The sequence below is a fragment of the Glycine soja genome, chromosome 13, assembly GCF_004193775.1.
Source record: "Glycine soja cultivar W05 chromosome 13, ASM419377v2, whole genome shotgun sequence".
Taxonomy (NCBI): domain Eukaryota; kingdom Viridiplantae; phylum Streptophyta; class Magnoliopsida; order Fabales; family Fabaceae; genus Glycine; species Glycine soja.
This window is the reverse complement of record NC_041014.1, coordinates 18297144-18319283: the sequence shown is the minus strand read 5'-3', so window position 1 is coordinate 18319283 and position 22140 is coordinate 18297144. Positions and strand designations below refer to the sequence as shown.

The following is a 22140-nucleotide window of genomic DNA, read 5'->3' as shown; positions in this document are numbered from 1 at the left end:
AAACGAGGGAAATATACAAGGCATTGCAAGTAAAAGAAACAACTAAACAAGAAGGGATAGGTAAACTAAACATTCTTATTTTTTGGTGTCTCTTCCTTGCAGACCATTTGCCCGTTAATCTTCATTCCTTGATATCAGCAGTACATAACTTCCTAAACATGTATTTCCCTTTTCTTCAACAGCAATCTGATCATGTTAGCTTGAGTGTTCAAACTTTGGAGCCATAGTTGGGTCCTCTTTTAGCATAACAAGTGATAATGCCCACCAAGACGGGACATTGATTTAAGAACAAAGCCGAAATAGAAACACCAATCAAACTCAACCTGCCATTATATACAAAGCAATGTACTCCCTCACTTGACAATTTAACCACTAGGTTGTTGAAGAGGCCAGATTGGTATTATCTTCATCATAATATAACATGGTACTATATGTAAAGTAAAAAAACATGATTGCACAAAAGGATCCATCATTTGCAAGATACAAGGGTGCTAAGAGTTTCATGGCAACCTATTTCGAAATTGTAAGCACTTCCTGAAACATCTCCAGCATTAGCTCCCTATCTGCATGTCGGAAAAAGGTATCCATTTCGTCTCTAACATCATAAATCTTACCATAATAAAATAAGTATGAGAAACATCCTTTCTTTAACGCTTGCAACTGGTAAAGCCAAGCATCATTTAACCTATCCAGAACATTTCCCGAGTTAAGATCTTCCAGTAGGCTTTCCTCACAGGCATCTTTAAGATCTCCAATCTCGTATTTATCGGCTGCTCCAAGCAATGCAAGCCTGTGTTTCCAGAAATCTTCTTGTTTTATAGTGCCGTACAAGTAACTCAGAAGGGCCATGCAGGACTCTTGAGACATATCTTCCATGTTGATAGTAGATGTCTCTTTTTCATCACCATTGTCAAGATACAAGCTATGCAACACAGTAGAACTAGCAGATAAAACTGCCTTATGAGCCCTCAGAGTACCATCTGCGGTGATAATGGTGAGGTCAGCATGTATAGCCTCATCAAGCATGTGAGACAGGCATCGAAGAGTGCTTTGAGCTGCAACAGTTTGCAGTTTTCCATCAGATGGCCAAACAGATCTGGTTTCACCCTGATTTTCAAAAGAAACGATCAAAGGTCAAGACTCAAGAAGCAACAATCTAATACTAGTTCAAAGGTTCCCAGGAGCTGGAGACAATGAAATTGATCAGATAAAGAACATGATGTGCTGCTTAGTGCTTAGTAAGTAACTTGTACCAATATTTTATAAACAGATGGATATTTAGAGGAAAAAACAAACACCATTATATTTACATAAATCATAAAATTACTTATTTACATCAATATCATATAAATACAGTAATGATTATAAAAATTAGGGACTCACATTCACAGGGCAGGTCCTCAAGTCAAGAAACTCAATATCAATAACGAAGCGACCAAGGAATGCAGTATCAACAGGCCAGACAAAGTCCTCACTTGTCCGAAGAACCCTTTCATGAACTGAACATTACAAGCACATACGGGTGAAGGCATAACCTCTGTCAGCATTTCATTGTACAATCTTGAAGTTGGTACAGGTAAATGCAATTTCAATCTTCATGGTTGCATTTTGAGGTGGTGATGCAAATTGAGCCCTAGGTCTTGTAGGTAAGCAAAAGTGAGAGTGTATGTGTACAACAGCAGATGCCAAAATCATAACACTAGAACTTGTACCATAAGGATATACCCTGATGATACCAAAATTGGAAAGCAACATCAAGCTTATATTGATAACTTGAATTTAGGGGTCGTCCGGATAAAAAAAAATCTTAAATGCATTTTGAGAATGAATTTCTAGATTCTAATGAATTGATCAAGTGTTTTTCACTCAGCATACTGGTGTTTATATACACAGGATAAATAAATAAAGCCCAAGATTAAATGTATTTTTAGTCAAGAATGATAAATTACTTTATTTGAGTTTGGTCCTTCAAAAAATTTTATATTGGTTTTGATCCTCATAAAATTTTAATTTTTTTTTCAAATGGTGGCTGTTAGCCTGTTACCACTTTGTGGAAATGTGACACACATTTAGTCATGTCATGTTAGCAAATATTTCAAGGTGACATGTGAGTGACATGACACAACTAGATGCATGCCATGTCATTACTAATTTTTGTTATTGGACAAAAACATCATGTCATTATTACTAAGTAGCGACAACTAACAAGACCATTTAAAAGTAAATAAACTTAAATGGACCAAAACCAAAAAAAATAGAAGACTAAAACTATAATAATAATAAAAATAGAAGCCATATCTACAAGTACTAAAATCACATTTTACTCAATAGTATTAAATAAGTAGACTGTTTTCTGTGATCCTAATGTTCCCTGTGCTTGATAAATTTCTTTAATTGCCAAAGGCATAACTACTAATATCATTTCCCACGAAGGCCAAAGGCAAGATCATTCTAGAAGAGAAATAACAAAAGGTGTGAAAAATAAATAACTAGGATATGAACTTTCATAACCAAAATTATAATTTTTCAGCAGGACTTTTATCATAATTATAGGATATGTTTCTGGTCATGTAAGCCCAATTAAAAAAGGTTTGTACTAAGAAACTACTAATGATATGATCACAATACAACATGAAAATTCTGTAACTAGTACAGGTAATTAAATGTGCAAGTTGACAATTTTCAAGGCTTGACATAACTCTAGCATTTTAAAGTCACAGATTTCTTATTGCTAACCATAAATATTAAAAATATACATTGTTCAACATCACCACAGTTAAATGTCTTAACAATGTTATTTATTATGAATTCTGAACAAGCAATTTTTTTTACCTGCTTACTCTAGAACAATCCTTTTGGTGATATGGAAACTACTACTGCTGCAGAATAATTCTAGTTGGAATATGAAATTGATAAGCACCCAAGCACTTGGGGAACCCTCCCTTATAAGCTAGCTGTCAAGGGGCATAAGCAACATAAGTACTTCAACAAGGATCCCATACTATTCGATGTGAGACTTGGGCACCCAAAATATCAAAGTCTCTATCAAGCACCGCCCTTTAGAGCCAACATCTCGGCAAATGCACTTTATGACACTTCACTCAACATTTCTAGTCAACCCTTTGTAGGTAGCCCTTTCCAAGACACTAATAACTAGCTTTGATACCAATTGATAAGCACTCAAGCACTTGACGAACCCTTCCTTAAAAACTAATTGTCAGGGGGAGAAAATTAAGCCATTTAAGTACTCCACCAAGTATCCCGTAGTAATCAATATGAGACTTAGGCACCAATAACCAAATCCCTATAAGAAATGTATAATGATCACAAGTTCTTATTAAATTTGTGTCGTAAAAGTTTCTGCATACTTTGTGACACAGAAACTTGAATATTGCATAGACCTAAACTATACTACAGCTAACATCCTTCTTTTTTTCCAACTCCCCTTCTTTTATTTATAATAACCACATAATTTCCAAGCCATTGATCTCATTTGTCGGAACAGTTTGCCATTATTTTGTCCGCCACAGCCCATTCTCCATTAACAAATAACCCACGCTCAGGAAAAGAAATATAGCAACTTATCTAAAGCAAAAATAACCAAACCACCTTTCAAGCATGCCCCACCCAGTGTCCCCGTCTTTCTATGGTATCAAACTAATAGACCCGGCAGAACGATCCCAACAAAACAACACAAAACAAGGCTTAAGCACACACAGAGAAGGCCAAAAGATTTGGATGGTTATGCTTAACCCAGACTTGATTAACCAGATACCAACATAGCCCAAAATTTGAATACAGGGAGGAAGCATAGCTGTGTTGTGTGTAGCAGGATGTAGTACATGAGCAGTGAGATGATGCATCAGTTTGTTAAAAGCTAGTCACTATTCCTTAATACCTGAATCCATCAGCCACATTTGTCTGCAATTTCCTACAACATGAAGAAACACGACAAAACCCCAACAACCGCAACCCCAATTGAAAATCTTGCCCACACAACATAAAAATCACATTGCCCAACATTTTCACTTCTTTTCACTTGGTAGCTCCCCTTACTTAAAACCAAGGACTCCATTCCTTGATAATAGCCACACGGTTATAACTACTGACTAATAAAAATCAGAATCTAGAATCTTAACCTACAAGTATAATCTCCATCAAATATTCCATCATATCTCCTTGCAACCAACAACCCCAAATTCCATCTTTTTCATTCACAAACCACACAAACACGCATGGATCAACTCAAACAACTTGAGATCTTATCTTTTCACATGATCAATTAAGGTCTCACTATCTCAAGTCAAGTCTCAACATTAAGATTTTACTTTTTATGTGCCCAGAGTATCTTGCGCTGAGAGCCAAATACTAATCTTTCATATCATAATCTAATTCCTTGAAATACAAAAATCCATTTAAGAGTCCGACTTCTCCCAACAGATGTTATTCCATATACACATAAATGGAAATCCATTGAACCAATAATCACATACTCTAAAGACATAGTTATTTGCCAACCATATAAATATAACACACCATGTTGGTCTCAAATCTCAATAGTAAGATTTATAGCATGTTTGGAAACACGTTGAGATCAGAGGAATCACATTTACGATGTGAAAGCTATAACTATTAAAAATCACATCCAAAATGTGAAACCAAACGCGCTATTACTAACAGAAAACCAAAACCTGAATTGAAAACCTTGGCTACAAAAGGGGAAAGAGAACAAGGGAGTGAGGAATGTGGCGCAGACCAGGGGAAATGTAAACTTTGCGGGTAGGGCCAGAGCTATTGGAGACTCGCAGGATGAAGCGCGCCACGGGTGGCTGTTCCTTAGAAAGCCGAGAAGGCTCTGGAAAGATGTGTATGTAGAGGTACCTGTTCCTCTCTATGGACATGAACCTTAAAAAAAAAACATAACACGCACATAACGTAACAATTCAGGCACAATCACTCACAACACAACACAAGGACATTAAATTAACAAAATTAGGTGTACCTACCAGTTCCAAATTCCGAGCTTGAAAGGATCTGATCTCTTGAAGGAGCAGGGTCCGAAGTTGTCGATTTTCCATTGGGCTAATCTGGCGATGGTTTCGACCTTCGAATCGGACATGATGTCGGTGGTGACTGGTGAGTGTGTGAGTGTGTTGTTGTGTGTAGCTATTGGGAAAGTGCGGGGAGCAAAGAAGAAGAAGAAGAAGGGAGAATCACAGGCAGAAAGACCAGGGTTTGACTGTGTCTAAAAGCATCTTTGTAGAAAGAACAAAAAAAAAAAAAAGTCAAGTTTCTAAATTTGATGATATGTGTGTCATTGATTGTTAAGTCCCGTTAATTGGGTTAGTTTATTGTTTTCTACAAGAGATCTATAATCTACAAGAATATCCACGTTTGATATCTAACATTTTTCAAATTTTTAATTTTTTTTCTAATTTACATTAACTTTTCACTACTCTTATATTATTAATTTTTTTATTATATTATTTTTTATTATCTATATTTAACTTTTATTTTTTTATTATTTAAAAAATTTAGACAAATACCTAGTTATTAATAATAAAAATTATCTCATTTGATATCTACTTTTTATTAAATCATTTTATCCTTAAATTACTTTTTAAATTTTTATTCTAACTTATATTAACTTTTCACTAATTTTATGTTATTATTTTTTTAATTTTATTATTTTTTAATTAGTTGTATTTAACTTCTATTTATCATTTAAAAAATTTACAGAGACTGTCTTGCCCCTGTAGTAATAAAATAAATAAGTACATTACTACAGCGATGGGTAGTGCCGGGTGTGAACTTGTGCATTTATGGTTACAGGGTCGGTAAAGTAAAGTTTATTATTCTTATTATAATAATTTCTATGATTTTTATTATTTTTTGTTTGAAAATAATTTTAATTTTCGGAAGTTTATTTCTGCTAATTTGTTTACCGTTACATATTGAATATTAATATTATCATGTATATAAATATGCGCAACATAAAAAAAATTACTAAAACATTCTTCTCAAAGTTGTTGTTTCACTTAAAGGTCAATCTCATCCAATTTCTTACTCACATTATATCCCAAATTCTCAATTTCTTTTTTATTTATTTTCATCGAATGAATCCAAACCAATTAAATCTCAAATATTGGTTAAATTTGATGCACCATTTATCAATCTACAATCTCTTCAAATTTTCAAAATCCTTCTATTTTACGAAACCTACAAAATAACCCAAATATAGATAATTTTCAATTTCCTATCAATTTTACATATTTTGATCACCACGAAATAACTTCACCATGGATCATGGCACTTACATGGGTACAAGTAAAGAGCAATTTTGTGAGAAAAAAAAAATCAAGAATCTGAATCTCAAGCTCCATTGTTTTAATTAGATTATTTTTATTATTTTAATGTTGGGTTTTTGTGTTGTGATAATTGTGTATTTTAGCTATTTTATAATTTTAAGTAAAAAAATATTTTAATTATATATTTTTTCTATGCTCCCATTTTCCTATCCATTTTACATATTTTGATCACCACAAAATAACTATGGACCATGGCACTTCAATGGGTACAAGTAAAGGGCAATCTTGTGGGGAAAAAATAATCAAGAAATACCATTTGAATCTCAAGCTCCACCGTTTTAATTAGGTTATTTTTATTATTTTAATTTCGGTTTTTTATGCCCTGATAATGGTATGATATTAGCTATTTTCATAATTTTAAATAAGATTTATTTTAATTTTTATTTTGTATTATAAAAAAATATTTTGCAAAATAATAGTGTAGATAAATGTCATAATTTTTAAATTTTGATTATTTTACAGATAAGATCATTATAACTTAATAAATAAATTGTTGTAATGATGTGAGCTTTTTGGTGTGGTCCATTTAAGAACCCAAACAAAAGTGTTGCATTGGAGAAAATATGTGCTCATGAAGTAAGAGTAGGTGGATCATTACCTCATTTTATAACTTAAATAATTATTTTCCTTGATAAAGATTTTGATAATGATTTCTGCTATATTGATAAAAAAAAATTATCCTTATTTTTAAATAAAATGAGATGTATATAAGATGAACTTGTTTAATTATCTAACTAAAAATTTTACATTAAAAATGTTCTAAGTAAGAAATAAAGAAACATTTACATAAACTAACAAGATTTAACACAGTTGATTGATGTCTTAGCTTCTTAAGCATCATGAGATATTCGATTTCATGATAATGTGTATGAAAAAAATTAATCTATATCTATATTTATATACTATACATTTTCCACTCACTTTCAAAAAAATATTTATCACATGTTAATTTATTATCGTGTTGTCACTAAACAAATCTTAATTGATGATAAATATAAAATAAAAAACAAATTATATGGTAAAAAATTTAAAATTTAGATCAAAATCAAAATGAGTTATATCACATGAAAACATATTTAAATTATCAATTAATGTTGATTTTTTAATTGATTAGGCTAATAGAAAAGTGTTTGGAAATCCATTGAGTAGAATATAACATAACATGTGATAAAATATACTAGGAATTGTCACGTGGCTGGATAATGAATGTCACAAATTTAATTATTCTTATTCATCTCTATTATTCATTAAATTTAATTATTTTTATTTCTACTATTGATAATTATTTGTTGTAAATCAAAATAATTTTTTTTGTCAAAATAATGTGACATAATTAATTGATAATCTTATTTGTTAAGTATATAATTAGTTGTTGGATTCCTAGTCCCAGCATATGTCACAATTCCTTAAATAAAATTTAATACTTTAAAAAATTAGTCATTAATTCTTGACTGAAAGATAGTTGAATTTATATAAACAAATATAATAAGCTTTTTTGAATTTCTTAGCAGCATCATATCTGGGCCCTCAATAATTTAAGTCTGGATTTAACCTCTAACAAATGGGTCTCACTAGATCTGTCCAATTTTAGCAAAATGATACGCAACATGTTGTTTGCTGTAAGGGAGGGTGATAACAAGATTTTTTTTTAATAACTTATATCGCTCTCTACTAAGAGTAAGATACTTTTAAATCATCTTATTTTTAATTCAAAATTATATTCTTTTCTTATGTAAAAATTTAATTATAATACACGGTTAATTTAATTTTTTATAGATTGTAGCTCAATTATAATTTTTCGTTTCATCCTATTAAATCCCAAAACTGAATAATAGAAATTTAAAATTAGTTTGTAACAATGTTAAAAGGACACAAAGAACAGAATACTGTTATTAAAAAAATTATTCATATTAAACATATTCAAATATAACACATATTTGCCCTTTAATAAAAAAAATTAGTTTTATCTTCAACATCTATAAAAAAAAGAGAAAAATATGATTTTTTATTTTATTTTCCACTTTGGTCAATGGGGATGATAATGAAGTTCACACATAACTTAGCCCAGGGTAAAAGAAAAGGGCAAAGCCTTCGGCTTTTGCTTTGTGCACTTAGTATTTTGCTTGTGTACCCAATATTTTTTTGAAATTCTAGAAAATCCTTGGTTACTTCTTTTTCTTTCTTCAAGTTATTCATTCTATTGCTTTCTTCACATTCATTCATTCTGGTGAGAGGAGAGGTCCTTTGTTGTTGTGTCCATTTTGATCGAGGTGCAATTGTTACGGTGGTTTGTCGGCAAGTGGTGGTTGTGGTGGTGGCTGGTGTGGCTGTTAACGTCGGAGGTAAAGTACTGCAACTTCTATTCAATCTAGTTTGTTTTTTGCGTATAAAACTTATGGATTGATAATCCGTAAGAATCTTATGAATTGTCAATCCGTATGATACTTAAGGATTGTCAATCCGTAAGAAACATACGGATTGTCAATCCGTAAGTTTCTTACGGATTACCAGTCTGTAAGTTATTTTTTTTAACTTTTTTATAAATTTGTTTTATTGTTTATTTAAATATAATTAGTATTGTTATTTTAAAAAAATTAAATAGGTATAGTTTCATCATTCATTCGTAACTTTTAGTTTTTATAGTTTAGAAGTGGTATTTATTTTAAAATAATTTAGACTTTTAATTTATTCGAGTTGTTTTATTTTAAACTTGGTTTTTTAGTGCTTATAATTTTATGAATTGCAATTAAGTACAAAAATATTAGAAACACATTTGTAAGTAATTTATCGCAATATAATTTGTAATAAAAAAGTTAGTGTTTATAACTAATTTGTGGGTAATTACTTATGCATATTTTATTTTTGTAGCAAGGAGTAAAATGTAAGTCCCTAAAAGAGTTAATAATTTTTTTGGTAGCTAATACTCCATGAGTATTTAAACATTTATAATATTTATGTAAATATTATTAAGTTGACTACTTTATGGAAGTAAAAGAATAATTATATTGTGTAATATATTAGTTTATCAAACTCTAAATTTAATATATATATATATATATATATGGTTATCAATTTTAATGTATTATATTATTAAATGCAGTAAAAAATTAAAAAATTGTGTGATAGTATATGTATGCTGTGATTAGGGGTCATTTGTTTGTCATTGAATTTTTTTTCAATGTTTTATCGTTACTTGACATTGTTTGTGTGACACCAACATGAATGACATTTTCTGTTGTTTTAACCTATTTGGAGGGAGAACGTCTAAATAATGTTGTTTTCTTAGACGTGATGCATTCCCTGGAGTTATTGTTACCGACATAGATCTAACATTGATGAATGCACTGTTTTCCCTAAGTTTACCAACTTGTTGTGTCAGTTTCACATTGATAAAAATCTGAAGGAAAAATCTAAAACCATGGTTGGTAAAAAAAAAATGCATTTGATTATGTCATGGAAGCCTGAGGGAGTTTGGTGGATTGTCCTTCTGAGCAACAGTTCGATGAATGTCTTATGAAGTTTGAAATTGTTTGCTCACCATGACCAATGTTTATTGACAATGTCAAGCAAACATGGTTGATTCCCCATAAAGAAAGAGTTGTTAAAGCCTAGACGAATAAGGTGATGCATTTAGGAAACACAATAACTATCAGGTATGAAAGTTGTAAATATTTGTTGTTGTTAGGGTTTAGGATTTAATGGATAAAAATAATTGTCTTTCTTTACTTGTTTGTGTATTTTATATACAGGATTAAGTTTGCTCATTAGGCCTTAAAGAAACTACTACAAAATAGCCTTGGAGACCTATGTGATGTTTGGAAGCTATGAACAACATGATCACGCTGTAACACACCAAAATTAAGGCATCCTTTGAGACAATTACACATGTGGTTGGACATGTTTTTAAAATTACCTTATACATGAAATTACTTGGTATGGTATCAAGGTATGCTTTAAACCAAATTGTTGCTGAGTTTGAGCATGTAAGTTATGCTGGTATTGACAGTTCTCATTATGGACGTGTAATGAGAACTACTCACGGTCTTCCTTGTGCTTGTGAGTTAGCTAGATATGTTGTTGGTAGCATACCCTTTAGCGTAATCCATATGTTTTGGCGGAGGCTAAGTTTTTCAGACCAAGGGTTATTTGAGCCCAAAGTCATCATAACCAAAGAGATGGAAATCATATCCAAGCGGTTTGAAGAGTTTGATGTTTGTGGCAAAGTTACTCTACAAAGTAAACTTTAGGAAATTGTCTACTCTGATCTAAACTCTATGTGTGCTCTTCTAGAAAATGTCAAAACAAAAGGTGATCAGAAGAAATCGATGACCAAACATCAAAGGTCAACAAAGCGTGATCCTTCTTACTGGAAGTATGTTGATGCATTACATTCTGTGTAAAATAGTAATTCTTTAGTCAAACGTAGTGCATCATCATCTGAGCAAGCAAAACCAAGAAGGACCATGCCAATGTTGGATCAATTTCATCCATGCATTCATGATTCCATTGAAAACATTGTCAATGTCAAAGTTGATGGTAATTGTGGGTATCGTGCAATTGCTGCCTTATTAGGTATGGGTGAAGATTCATGGTCTTTGATTCGCAACCATTTTCTTAAAGAACTTGCAAAATGGTCTGATAAGTATATCAACCTGCTTGGTGGCATAGACAAATTTGAGGAATTAAAGCGGTCCTTACTTGTTGATGGATTATCCATGGTATATAAGTTTTTTGTTATGTTTTGATGGATTAAATTTGCTTTAAATAAATGTAACTAAATTGTTACATGCAGGTTACCATGGATAAACGGATGAATATAACCGACATGGGAGATGTGATTGCATCAAAGTATAATGTCATCCTTGTTTCTCTTTCTCTCTAACAAAGCATGATGTTTTTTTTTTCTCTTAGAAGTCAACCAACAAGAGATTATTTTGTACATCTCATTATATTTGTTAACTTATTGGCAAGTGTACCAATTTTATCACAAGTAGTAAAGATTAAAATGGAAGTCCAAGTGTCGAATCCACATGGACTTTGGTTGTACTTAAGTAATGCATACCCAATTATTAAGCAATAAGAAGAAATAGAATAAGAGATAAGGAATTAGAAGTGTGAAATTTAGAGTAAGGCAAAGAGAAAGATAATAAGAAAAATAAAGAACAATTTAATGTAAAAAGATGAAATCAAAATGTGATGATGTTGGGGTCTAGCATGCCAAAACTACTTATAATGTAGTGTAGAAGATTTTCTCTAATTAATGAAATTCTTGTTTCCACCCGCATCTACTGAATTACCCTGTCTTTGGTTTCCCGCACAAATGGCCTAGTTTATTTATCTTTTTTCCCCAACTTTCTTTGCAGAGATAAAATAACAAATCACATTAAGATAAGAGATGCAAAAATTCTTGGACAAAATATATGTCAATCTATTTCTAACAATGAATTTATTTAGATACCATTCCCTAGTTCTTTAAAAAATAACTATTTTTCAATGCATTACCCTCTAAACATTATATGGGTGATTAGGCCATAACACAAAAAAACATAGAGAAGAATAATAGAAACATAATTGCATTAAATAGATAATAGGAAAAAATTACATTACAAGAGTTTGGCTTGAGGCTCCCAACAAAATGGGTTTAGCCTCTTATAGCCATGAGAGGCTTTATACTTCAGGGGCTAATGGAAGAAGGGGTTGGATGACTAATAGCAAGAAAATGGGGAATGACTAAGAAAAGAGGGTTTCTCCTAAGGGAGAGGCTCAGACTTTGGATTTCTTTACTGGAGAGCTTTGAGACTCGGTGTATCTTTTTCTTCTGCTTCCTACTCCTTTTATAGGCATAAGGTATTACTTTTCACGTTGACTTCATGCTAAGCGTGCCTTGGGCTTTTCTCGTGGGCCTTCTCGTGCTAAGTCTGACCTACACACTGAGCGAAATTGCACGCTGAGCCTGGCTTTATCCGCTAAGTGAGAGTTGCACACTAAGCCTGAATTACGCGCTGAGCGAACTGTCCAATTCTTCCAACTCTTCTTCAATGCTTTTTCTTCCACATTTTTTCATAAATTTTCCTCTAAAGCACTTCAATTCTTCTTTTTTTGACTTCTGCTAATAATAAATTGCACAAGTGTTAATTTCTTCATTATTTCATTAAATACAATAATAAAGTGAAGAAATTATTATCATTATTGGCAAAAAAAAATGACTATCAATTTAGCTCAGATTTCGCAGTTATCAATATCGATCATGTGTATGACAATAATTTTATTTAGGTAAAAGCATGATCATCCTATTTGTGTAGGGTTTATGTAATAAAATATGTTCTGATAATTTGAATGTGTATGTCCCTATGTAACAATTATTTCTAAGAGACCATTGTCCCTTACCGTCAGTAGCTTTGTTATGATCTACACAGTGTCATTATCAAGCAAAGCAGTGGCTTACACCATATATTAGGAGAATGCAACAGTATACAAATTTAACGAGGTTGAAAACAGACTATTGATTTAGGAGAAGATTGAACATTTAGTTATTATTAAGCCAATATTTGTAATGTACATAGTTTTGACATACTTATGGGCTTGTCATGTAATGTGATAATTAACGCGTGTTTTATTGGACATTCATATAATTATTTATTTTACTTAATTGTCGACTGTGCAAACAATAATATTTGAAAAGAAAAAACAAAACATCAAACAATATATAATTATTTATGTTTTAGTGTTTTTATTTAGGATTAGCTGACTAATTAAATTGAATTAGGGTTTAGAGATATTTGACTAATTAGGGTTTATAATCATTTGACTAATTAGGGTTTAGGGATATTTGACTAATTATGGTTTAGGGTTATTTGACTAATTATGGTTATTTAAAGTTTAACATAATAATGTAATTATGTCATTAATTTAATATTCACATACTACATAAACGAAAATAAATAAAAACCTTATCAAATAACACTAAATGATAAACATTGTTCAGTCATATTGCATACATAATTCATATAAAACCTAAAAAATCCTAACAATCTTCATGTGTCCGGCATATGTCGCTTTCGTCTCAATCGAACATATACATTCCCTTAAGCAGTCGTACCTCTAGCAATCCTTAGGTACTCCTTGGTCACAGTGTATGCTTCTGTTCCTTTAGTGACTACCCTCAGGTTGATCAAGCATTCCAACCTTTCTGCTATTGTTTGGCAAGCCTCCTATGACATTGACAACAAGGTAAAAAGTAAACACTTAATGAATGACACATAAAATGACTAACAGTGACAATTCAAAATATATCATACAAGAGCATGTCGAGGCATGTCTACATCAGCAGATGCAGCAGCAGGTGGTTCTGCCATAGTCGCTGCAACGATCGGCTGCTAAGGAGGATCTGGTTCAATAAACGTATCATCGTGCACCACAGGTGGATTTCTAGGAGGATCCTCTGGTTGTGTTGGACTCATGAAGGGATGAGATGTGAAGCAGAACCACTTGATGTAGTTTGCTGCACACTTTCTAGGAGCAACACAAATCTAACCTATTGGTGCAAGGTATTCAAAAAACAAAATTCATCTATCATCAATATCCTCTATAAATAAAGATGGGGCAGTAGGGTGTGGAGGAATGATCTGCACATAACCAAACTGTTGCACAACCCTTTCTGGTCAATGTATGACAATAAATGGACCCCATTTGTTATGTCTGGAAAATAATGAGATCAACTCAAGTTCTCTGAATGCACGGTGGTCACCATAAAGAATCCAACACACAACATTAGACGTCAATCTATCCAATTGTTTACGATACGTCGACATTGGTAATGCCTTCCTAGACTTCCAACTGCAAGCATGTGGTTTCCTCTCATCATAATCTTCAGCAGCAATAGAAGAAGCAACAATAAAAAAAATGCTCGTATATGCAACACTGCACACATTTAACAAACAAAAAAAAATTGAAACAATACTCAATACAAACTACAAAACTAAAAATTAAATTTAAAATAAATTATAAATACCTGTAAAAGTGTGATATGTCCTGCAAGTTGTCTAACGCTTCTCTTTGACGCATCATTCAAATTCTCATACATATGGACCAGTGCAGCATCTCTCCATGCATAACTTCCAGTTTGGCTGAGGTTACAAAATGCATCCAAGAATACCACATGCATGAGTGTGACATTCTTGTTAGCAAAAAGTGTGCAACCTACCAGATGCAAAAGATATGCTTTAGCTGCTATAGTCCACTATCCTACGTCACATTTGCTATGGTAAATGTCTCACAGCCAGGATAGCCGAACATATGCCCCATGACATTGCAATGTCTCAGCTCTTGCTTCTTTTGAACTGAATTCAACCAAGTCAACTAATAGGTCCACGACTTCATCTACATGAAGAGCCTCAAAGCTATGGAGGTGCTTGTAATGAGCAGATGTAGCAATGATGCCACATCATCTTGGGTGATAGTGACCTCTCCTACCGGAAGATGAAAACTACTAGTTTCCTTATACCACCTCTCTACAAAAGCAAATATAAGTCCCCTGTCATCAGCTTCCAAGGAACATGCAATCAGAGGACTTAATCCTATGACAGCCATTAAGCCTTTAAGCCTTCAATCTCTGGAGCAGGCCTGTCAAATTTCTCTATCTTCCTTCCATGGGAGGACAACTTCAGCTCAGGACGTTCCTAAAAATAAAAATTTAAATCATTTCAACTTGAATAAAAAATAGTTATGAAAATATTTTTTATTTTAAAAAATAAATACCTCTCCATTCCAAACTGTGACTACCACATGATGAACATAGTCCATCAAAATTGATGTATCATAGGGTCCGCTTAGAAAACCTTGGGCATCAACAACTACATAATCAGCAACTACCTCCTGAGGTTGTTCATGGATCTCATTAGCTGCATGATCCACATGCTCAACATCCTTAACAACAGGTGCAACTGCCCGTTGCCTACGTGCAGATGCTGTGGGCCTTCGCCGCTGAGAGGTTTCATCCGCATCACCACTAACTTTTCTTCATAAGACTCTTCTTATATTCCTGCCTGAAGCCTGACGCAGTCCCCTGGTTTTAACCATAATCTGCACATTTAAACAGTAATGACAATTGATGTCATCGTTCAAATGATACTTCAATCAATTACTATTTGATAATTCATAAATAAAAAAAATATTATTTTAGAAAAGCTTTTTTTTATTACTTTTATATATTCATAAATGAGTATAGAATTTTTTTTGTCAAATTTATAGACTTCACATCACTAATTCTAATAAATTTAAATTACAATTTTGGTTTTTTTTATTTCTAATAAATGACTATTTTATTTTTTAATAAATTAGTATCTCAGTACCTTTAAACTTTTTTATACAAATGAAGAAATTTTAATTTTATACTTCCAAATACTATTTATATAAATATTTAACATTATAAGTGTAATATATATATATATATGAATAAAAAAATTGTAATTTACAAATTTAGAGTTTTTTGTTAAACTAAATTATGAAATGTATACTAATAAAAATTTTAAATTTATCATATTTAGCAAATTTATAAAAAACTTTTTAAAATAGCAAATATGATTAAATTACTTATATTTTAAAAATAAATAAATAAATAACAATAATATTTATACATTCACTTTTAAATAAAAAAATTCTTAAATAATTTATCAAAAACCAACTTCAAAAAAAATACAATTAATTAAATAAAAACACAAAAAAACATATAACAATATTTATTTATTAAAAAAAATTTACAACAAAAATATTAATTTATTTTTAATTTGAAAAAAATTATTCAATTATTATTTTATTAAATATTAAATTAATAAATTAAAAAAATTATTCGGATTAGAAAATCTATATAATTCATACAAATCCGCATGACTTATATAAATCTGAAATCTCCCCAATCCTGTGCAATCCTGGAAGGTGAAGACGAAGACGATGGATGGCAGTGGCGATGATTGACAGCACGAATGGCGACTGCGCGAGGAGAAGAAGAAGAGAAATGGGCAACACGTTGGGACATGAAGAGGGAGAGGAGAACTTTTTAAAATTTGAAGTGAAAGATAATTTTCCGGCTTCACTTAAAATATTGGTGCATCTAGCAAATACCCAAGCCTTCCTAGCAACAACTGCATTATTGCATTACAAAAAGGGAAAAAAACTACGGTAGAGGAAAAGGGTATTATAGTAAAATCAAAGAACACGATCTGATCTCTCACACTGCAATCTGTCTCTATCTGTGACCAATCCAAATAATAATAATTTTTCTTTTTTACCGAAATCGAAATTCATTCCCACATTTCACTTTGATCTGATCTCATTTCCATTCATTCATTCCTTGTTCTTCTTTCCACCAACAAGAAAGAAAACAGAGAGAAACTTTCATTTCATAGATTTTCATCATCTCAGCAAAGGAATCAATCAATCAAGCCATGGCAGGCTTCAGTGGCGACGAAACCGCTCCTTTCTTCGGCTTCCTCGGTGCCGCTGCGGCCCTCGTCTTCTCCTGTTCGTCACTCTCTTTTTATTTGTAAAATTTTATTCAATATAACGATAACAATAATAATAATAATATTAGGGTCTAGATCTATCGTAGTTGGTTGAACAGTTATTGTAAAAACCTTTTTGTACCTGTCTTCGATTGCTACAGATTAAAAAATGATTTATTCTGTGGCTGTTTTATTTTATGATTGGTAGGTATGGGAGCGGCGTATGGAACGGCGAAGAGTGGGGTGGGGGTGGCGTCGATGGGAGTGATGAGGCCGGAGCTGGTGATGAAGTCGATCGTGCCGGTGGTTATGGCGGGAGTGTTGGGGATTTACGGGTTGATTATTGCGGTTATTATCAGCACTGGGATAAACCCAAAGGCTAAGTCTTACTATCTCTTTGATGGATATGCTCATTTGTCCTCTGGCCTTGCCTGTGGCCTAGCTGGCCTCTCTGCTGGAATGGCCATTGGGATTGTTGGTGATGCTGGTGTCAGGTAATTGTAATTCATCATCATCATGTCATGTCAAGCCTATGGGCACTTGTAGAATGTTAGGTGTAGTAAGTTTTGGAGATCCTTATATTGATTAGTGATATGGCAATGCGAGGGGGGAGACAACTCTCAGTCTCGGGTTGAGTTAAGCTCAAACCCAAATTGTAAGATGGTATTAGAGTCTGTTATTGTGGTTGGGCCTATTGGGTCACTTTATATGGTGTTGTTGTTGGACTACTTACAAATGTCTAGATTGCATGTTGAGTCATTGGCGGTGTGAGAGATATGTGTTAGAGATCCAATATTGACTAGTGATATAACCAAAGTGGTGTGTATAAATTGGGGGATAACCCATTTCATGAGTTAACTTTTGAAGTTGAATTGAGCCTAAATAAGACTTTAGAAATAGCAAGGAAAGTGTAAGTAATTACTCAATATAATATAATGGGGATTGGGTCTAGCAGAAGGAGGTAGTCTTGCACAACGTGTTGGACTAAGGAGCTAGTGCCCAACCATGCTCCAGGCTGGATTTTCTTTGAAGGAGGATACATGTGGGAAACCAAAAAAAAAAAAAAATAGTTCAAAACTTATAAGTATTTTTATGTTGTTGTCCAATTACCTCACTAGTTTATGTAATAAAAATTTGGATTAGAAAGGCAGCATTTGTTATGGAGGGAAATCTCCAACTCTGGTAGGAAAATAATACAACTGCAACTAAGTTTTGGACATTGGTTTCTGGCATGACTGGTAGTAATGACATTGATTAGATTGTTGTCTTGTAAAAGTCACATGTTTCTTTTTGTTAGCCATTGCTATCTTTATGGTAACTTGTAGGAGACCTTTCGTATTGGTTCAGGGTGTTAAAATGTATTGTGCTTGCAATTTTGTTTAATTTGTGCTATTATATGGTTTAGTCCTTTTCTTATTCAAACTCATTTTCTGTTGATCCTTAAAAATGTTAGCTAAAGGAGTATGAAATATGAATCTTGTTTGCATAATTTAGGTATTGAATTGTAAACTTAATTAAAATCATGGACTAAATTGTGAGTGAGAAATGTTTTCGACTTCAAGAACCAGTGTGCTATTTTACTTGTGGGAAAAATATGCATTGTTCCTCACCACTAAGGTTAGATGCGTTGCACATGTTCTGTTATTTATTATGGATTTTGTACAATCATTTGTGTACACGTTTGCACTGAAGCATTCTTTTGGTGACTCGGAAATTAGTGACTACTAATGCTTGGCTAAATAGGCATTTTGACTTTTTCAAAATATCTGCTTGTGGAAATTGCTGCTCAGTTTAATTCCTGCTGCCAATATTGTGTATTTAAGTGTTCGTTATATGTTGTTGGAATGTAATATGCCTTAATGTATGTTTTTTTTTTATAAATTTACGGACTTACTAAAGTTTTATGCTTGTTGCCTGTGGTTAATAAGGATTGAGCTAATGAAATTTGTTTGTAAGATGCTTGCTTTTAATTTTGTTAGAGTTTTTTGTTTTTAGAAATATTGTGCCTCTTTCTAGTCCACTATTTTTTAACTGGAAAGGGTAAAATACTATAAATTTATTCGGGAGGGGATAGCTAGATTGACTTTTGTTATATCTCTTGTTTGTGTGAATGAAGACCTTCTTTCGCTTTCTCCAGTGGTTATTATTAGAAGGGAAAATTCATAACTTAATGTGCTACTTGTGGAGATACTTATCTATTTTAGAATCTCATTTTTAGTTTGCACTTTTTTTTTACAATAGACAATGAGGTTTGAACTTACAATCTCAAGCAAATTATGCAAACTCTCATGTCTCAATCACTAGGCCAACACTAGTGGGTTGGAATTCACTCTTTATTTCATGTTTTTTGATTAAAAGAAATATCGCTTGCAAACATTTTCAGCCGCTGCTACACTCTTTCTCCCTCTTTATATAAATTTTGACAATGTAATGTTGATGTAAATAACTCTACAACCGTTTTCAGGATTCAGATGCTTAATTCTTATTTGGTTCTTGGGATTTGTCCATTTGATGCTTAACTTTTTCCCTTTTGGCTTTTCATCATGTTGTTTTTGTACTTTAATGCCTTGCCATTTTGATTTTCCACCTTCAAATTGTGTGCATGTGTGTGGGTGCTTGTTGCTTTTCTCAGCTAAAACTATAGTTTGTTTCGTAGATCTATGTAATATGTATGTTATTATTAACTGAATACTTGAACACTGAGTAAGGTGATTCCTTTTTGTTAGAGCTAATGCCCAGCAACCGAAGCTGTTTGTTGGCATGATTCTTATCTTGATTTTCGCTGAAGCTCTTGCTCTGTATGGCCTCATTGTGGGTATCATCCTCTCATCTCGGGCAGGCCAATCTCGTGCCGATTAAAAGCAGTCAACTCAATCATACTTGGTAGTCCAGTAAATTCCAATATCAGGCTTGTATTTGAAATGGGAGATACTTGTCTTTAGTATATTATTACTATTATTTCATTTGTTTTCGTACACAAACCCTGTATCCAAACTCCATCAGTTTTATGAAGTATTTTCCTATGGATTACATATTTGGATGGCTTGTTTGAATGTTTGTTGTGCAGAAACTCTTGATAAAACTTATACAATCTAAAAGTTAACACTATTGGTGACTTGCGTATCTTTGTTGCAATATGAACTTTTAACTTACTGATATAAACACATTCATGAAATTAGGACAAAAGGCATCTATTAGAACAAAAGGCATCTATTAGAACAAAAGGCATTGCTTGCTTTCCATCCTTTGATGAAGATAAAAATTAGTTTAGGGAAAGGAAAGCTAGCACATTCCAAGACCAAGGATTTTCAGGTGCCTCAAGAAGTCATATACTTATTTATACGTTGCCTAATGGCAGTGCGAATCAAATATTTAAGACTTCCAAACATAGTGCTGAGTACATGTATTCGCATATATATCACGTATGTACTCTAGATGAGATAATGTGACTTATAGAGATGTGCAACTTGCAGTTTTCTAAGCCTTAAATGTATGTTTGGTAGAGTGAAAAAAAAAAGATGAAAGTAAAGAGTAAAAGTGTGGGTCTCATGGAATTTTATCATTCCTTTTACTTCTTTTCCATCATCTTTCGACTCTATCAAACGGTTTCTAAAGCCCCAGTGATGCATAGAGTAAACAACTCAAATATTGGCACATTTGTGAGCTGTAACTACCATCAATTAGAAATAAAATGGCATGCATCAATTATGCTTCAGAGATGGAAAGGGTGAAAAAAGCGGCGAAGCACAAAAGTCGTGGAGCCACTTCATCTGTTAGTTTTCATTCTGTTCGCATCAATTAACATCCGAATGACATAGCTTGATCATATTAAATATTTATTGACTGAAATTATAAAACTTCACAAGAAGATTTTTTTTATATATAAAAACATTATATTCGTTATTAAATTATTTAAAACTGATGTACAAAATGCATATACCACTTTTTTTATATGCTTAAAAAACTCCACATTTCTTTTTTTACTTTTATTTTCTAATTACATATTTTTTTTCTTTTTGAAATTACTATTATCAAACAAATTCTTGTTCATGGAATAGTATTCCTAGGCCTAATAATCCCAAGAATGACATTTTTAAGGAAGGACAAAACCGGAATTTTGAGACGCAACATTAGCCATCTGTATGAGGCTTATTGGAATTGACAAGAAGGGCAAAATTGGAACTAGATTTTGTACACAAACCCTGCCTTTGTACAAATACCTAGAAATCCGTATGAGTTGATTTCTAGGTTTTCGTTCGATTGCAATCGCGTTTGTATAATTTTATGTTTTATCTTTTGTATTTCTCACTTTTAAGTACGTTTATGCTTCTATGTTTCTAGCTATCATGAGTTGATTTCTAGGTTTTTGTCTAATTCCCCATTGAAAAATAGTCATGTTTGATTTGTTTTTTCTAGTATTTTATACTCATCTTCCACGAGGTGATTTTACAGGAAGAAGGAAAATGCATATGATGGCATGGGTTAGGTGTTTCATTTAAAAGTAAAGAGAGTAAAGCAAGGGTATATGCTCCATGACTTGTCTTCTCTGTTGTTCCTGTACTGTTCCTTCGAAACGATATTATTTTCATGATTTTTAAAATTGAATCACAATTAAATATTAACACAACTGTTATACGTCGTTTTGAATGGACAGCACAAGGATAACTTGAAAAGGAGCAACAGAGAAGCCAAATCTATATGTTGTATTGACTAATTTATGAAAATTAAAATTCTATTTTTTTTGCTTCTTTTCTACAATTTTCTTTAAAATTGTGGCGGTTAAAGATAAACCTTCAATTGTGTGACCGCTAAAAAAAATCTCACCATTTTTTTTCCTCTCACCTTCCATTGATGGAAATGTACCTTTAGGTATGCTACGCACTTCACACATTTCTTCTGTTTTATACATAGTGTTTGACTCTTTTAGCTTCATGTACATGTCGTATACTTCAATATGACAAATACTTCAAGCTTATAGTAGGTTTTTTTTTTTGTGGCACTTAAAGAAAAACCTTTGATTTTGTGATGGTTAATTTTTTTTATAACAACTTTTAGTCATCAATAATTTAAAAAATAAAATAAAAAAAATGAAAAAAGTGAAATCATATTTCATTTGAGTATATTGAAATCGTCTTTCAAAACATGACTTATCCATTTGTTTTCTTAAAAAATTACCCATTTCGATAATTAATTGAAAAAAATTGTACCACTTTTGTAAAAAAGCCCAAAGTTGCTTCAGCATGAGAATTTACAGGAATAGTGTGACATAGGTT

General features: G+C 32.3%; 2 protein-coding genes across 2 annotated transcripts; one reads left to right on the top strand and one right to left on the bottom strand.

Annotated features, from left to right (window-relative positions):
- Positions 1-14: 14 nt before the first annotated feature.
- Positions 15-5289, bottom strand: LOC114382228 (BTB/POZ domain-containing protein At1g21780-like). Its single transcript, XM_028341506.1, has 4 exons — positions 5007-5289; positions 4757-4905; positions 1384-1499; positions 15-1107 (listed from the first exon to the last, which is right to left on the bottom strand). Exons 1-4 carry the CDS (start codon positions 5117-5119, stop codon positions 511-513), a joined length of 975 nt encoding a protein of 324 aa, XP_028197307.1. The 5' UTR covers positions 5120-5289; the 3' UTR covers positions 15-510.
- An 11361-nt stretch (positions 5290-16650) lies between these two features.
- LOC114382392 (V-type proton ATPase 16 kDa proteolipid subunit-like) lies at positions 16651-19975 on the top strand. The gene is made up of 3 exons (XM_028341777.1): positions 16651-16886; positions 17076-17361; positions 19594-19975. Exons 1-3 carry the CDS (start codon positions 16811-16813, stop codon positions 19724-19726), a joined length of 495 nt encoding a protein of 164 aa, XP_028197578.1. The 5' UTR covers positions 16651-16810; the 3' UTR covers positions 19727-19975.
- Positions 19976-22140: the final 2165 nt, after the last annotated feature.

Excerpts from the sequence above, each read along its gene's own strand:
- LOC114382228 (XM_028341506.1), bottom strand. The coding sequence starts at position 5,119 with ATGTCCGATTCGAAGGTCGAAACCATCGCCAGATTAGCCCAATGGAAA. Across the intron at positions 4,906-5,006 it reads AAGCTCGGAATTTGGAACTG|GTTCATGTCCATAGAGAGGA; the intron begins GTAGGTACACCT and ends TTTTTTTTTAAG. Across the intron at positions 1,108-1,383 it reads TGAGGACCTGCCCTGTGAAT|GGTGAAACCAGATCTGTTTG; the intron begins GTGAGTCCCTAA and ends TTTGAAAATCAG.
- LOC114382392 (XM_028341777.1), top strand. The coding sequence starts at position 16,811 with ATGGCAGGCTTCAGTGGCGACGAAACCGCTCCTTTCTTCGGCTTCCTC. Across the intron at positions 16,887-17,075 it reads TGCGGCCCTCGTCTTCTCCT|GTATGGGAGCGGCGTATGGA; the intron begins GTTCGTCACTCT and ends TATGATTGGTAG. Across the intron at positions 17,362-19,593 it reads GTTGGTGATGCTGGTGTCAG|AGCTAATGCCCAGCAACCGA; the intron begins GTAATTGTAATT and ends CCTTTTTGTTAG.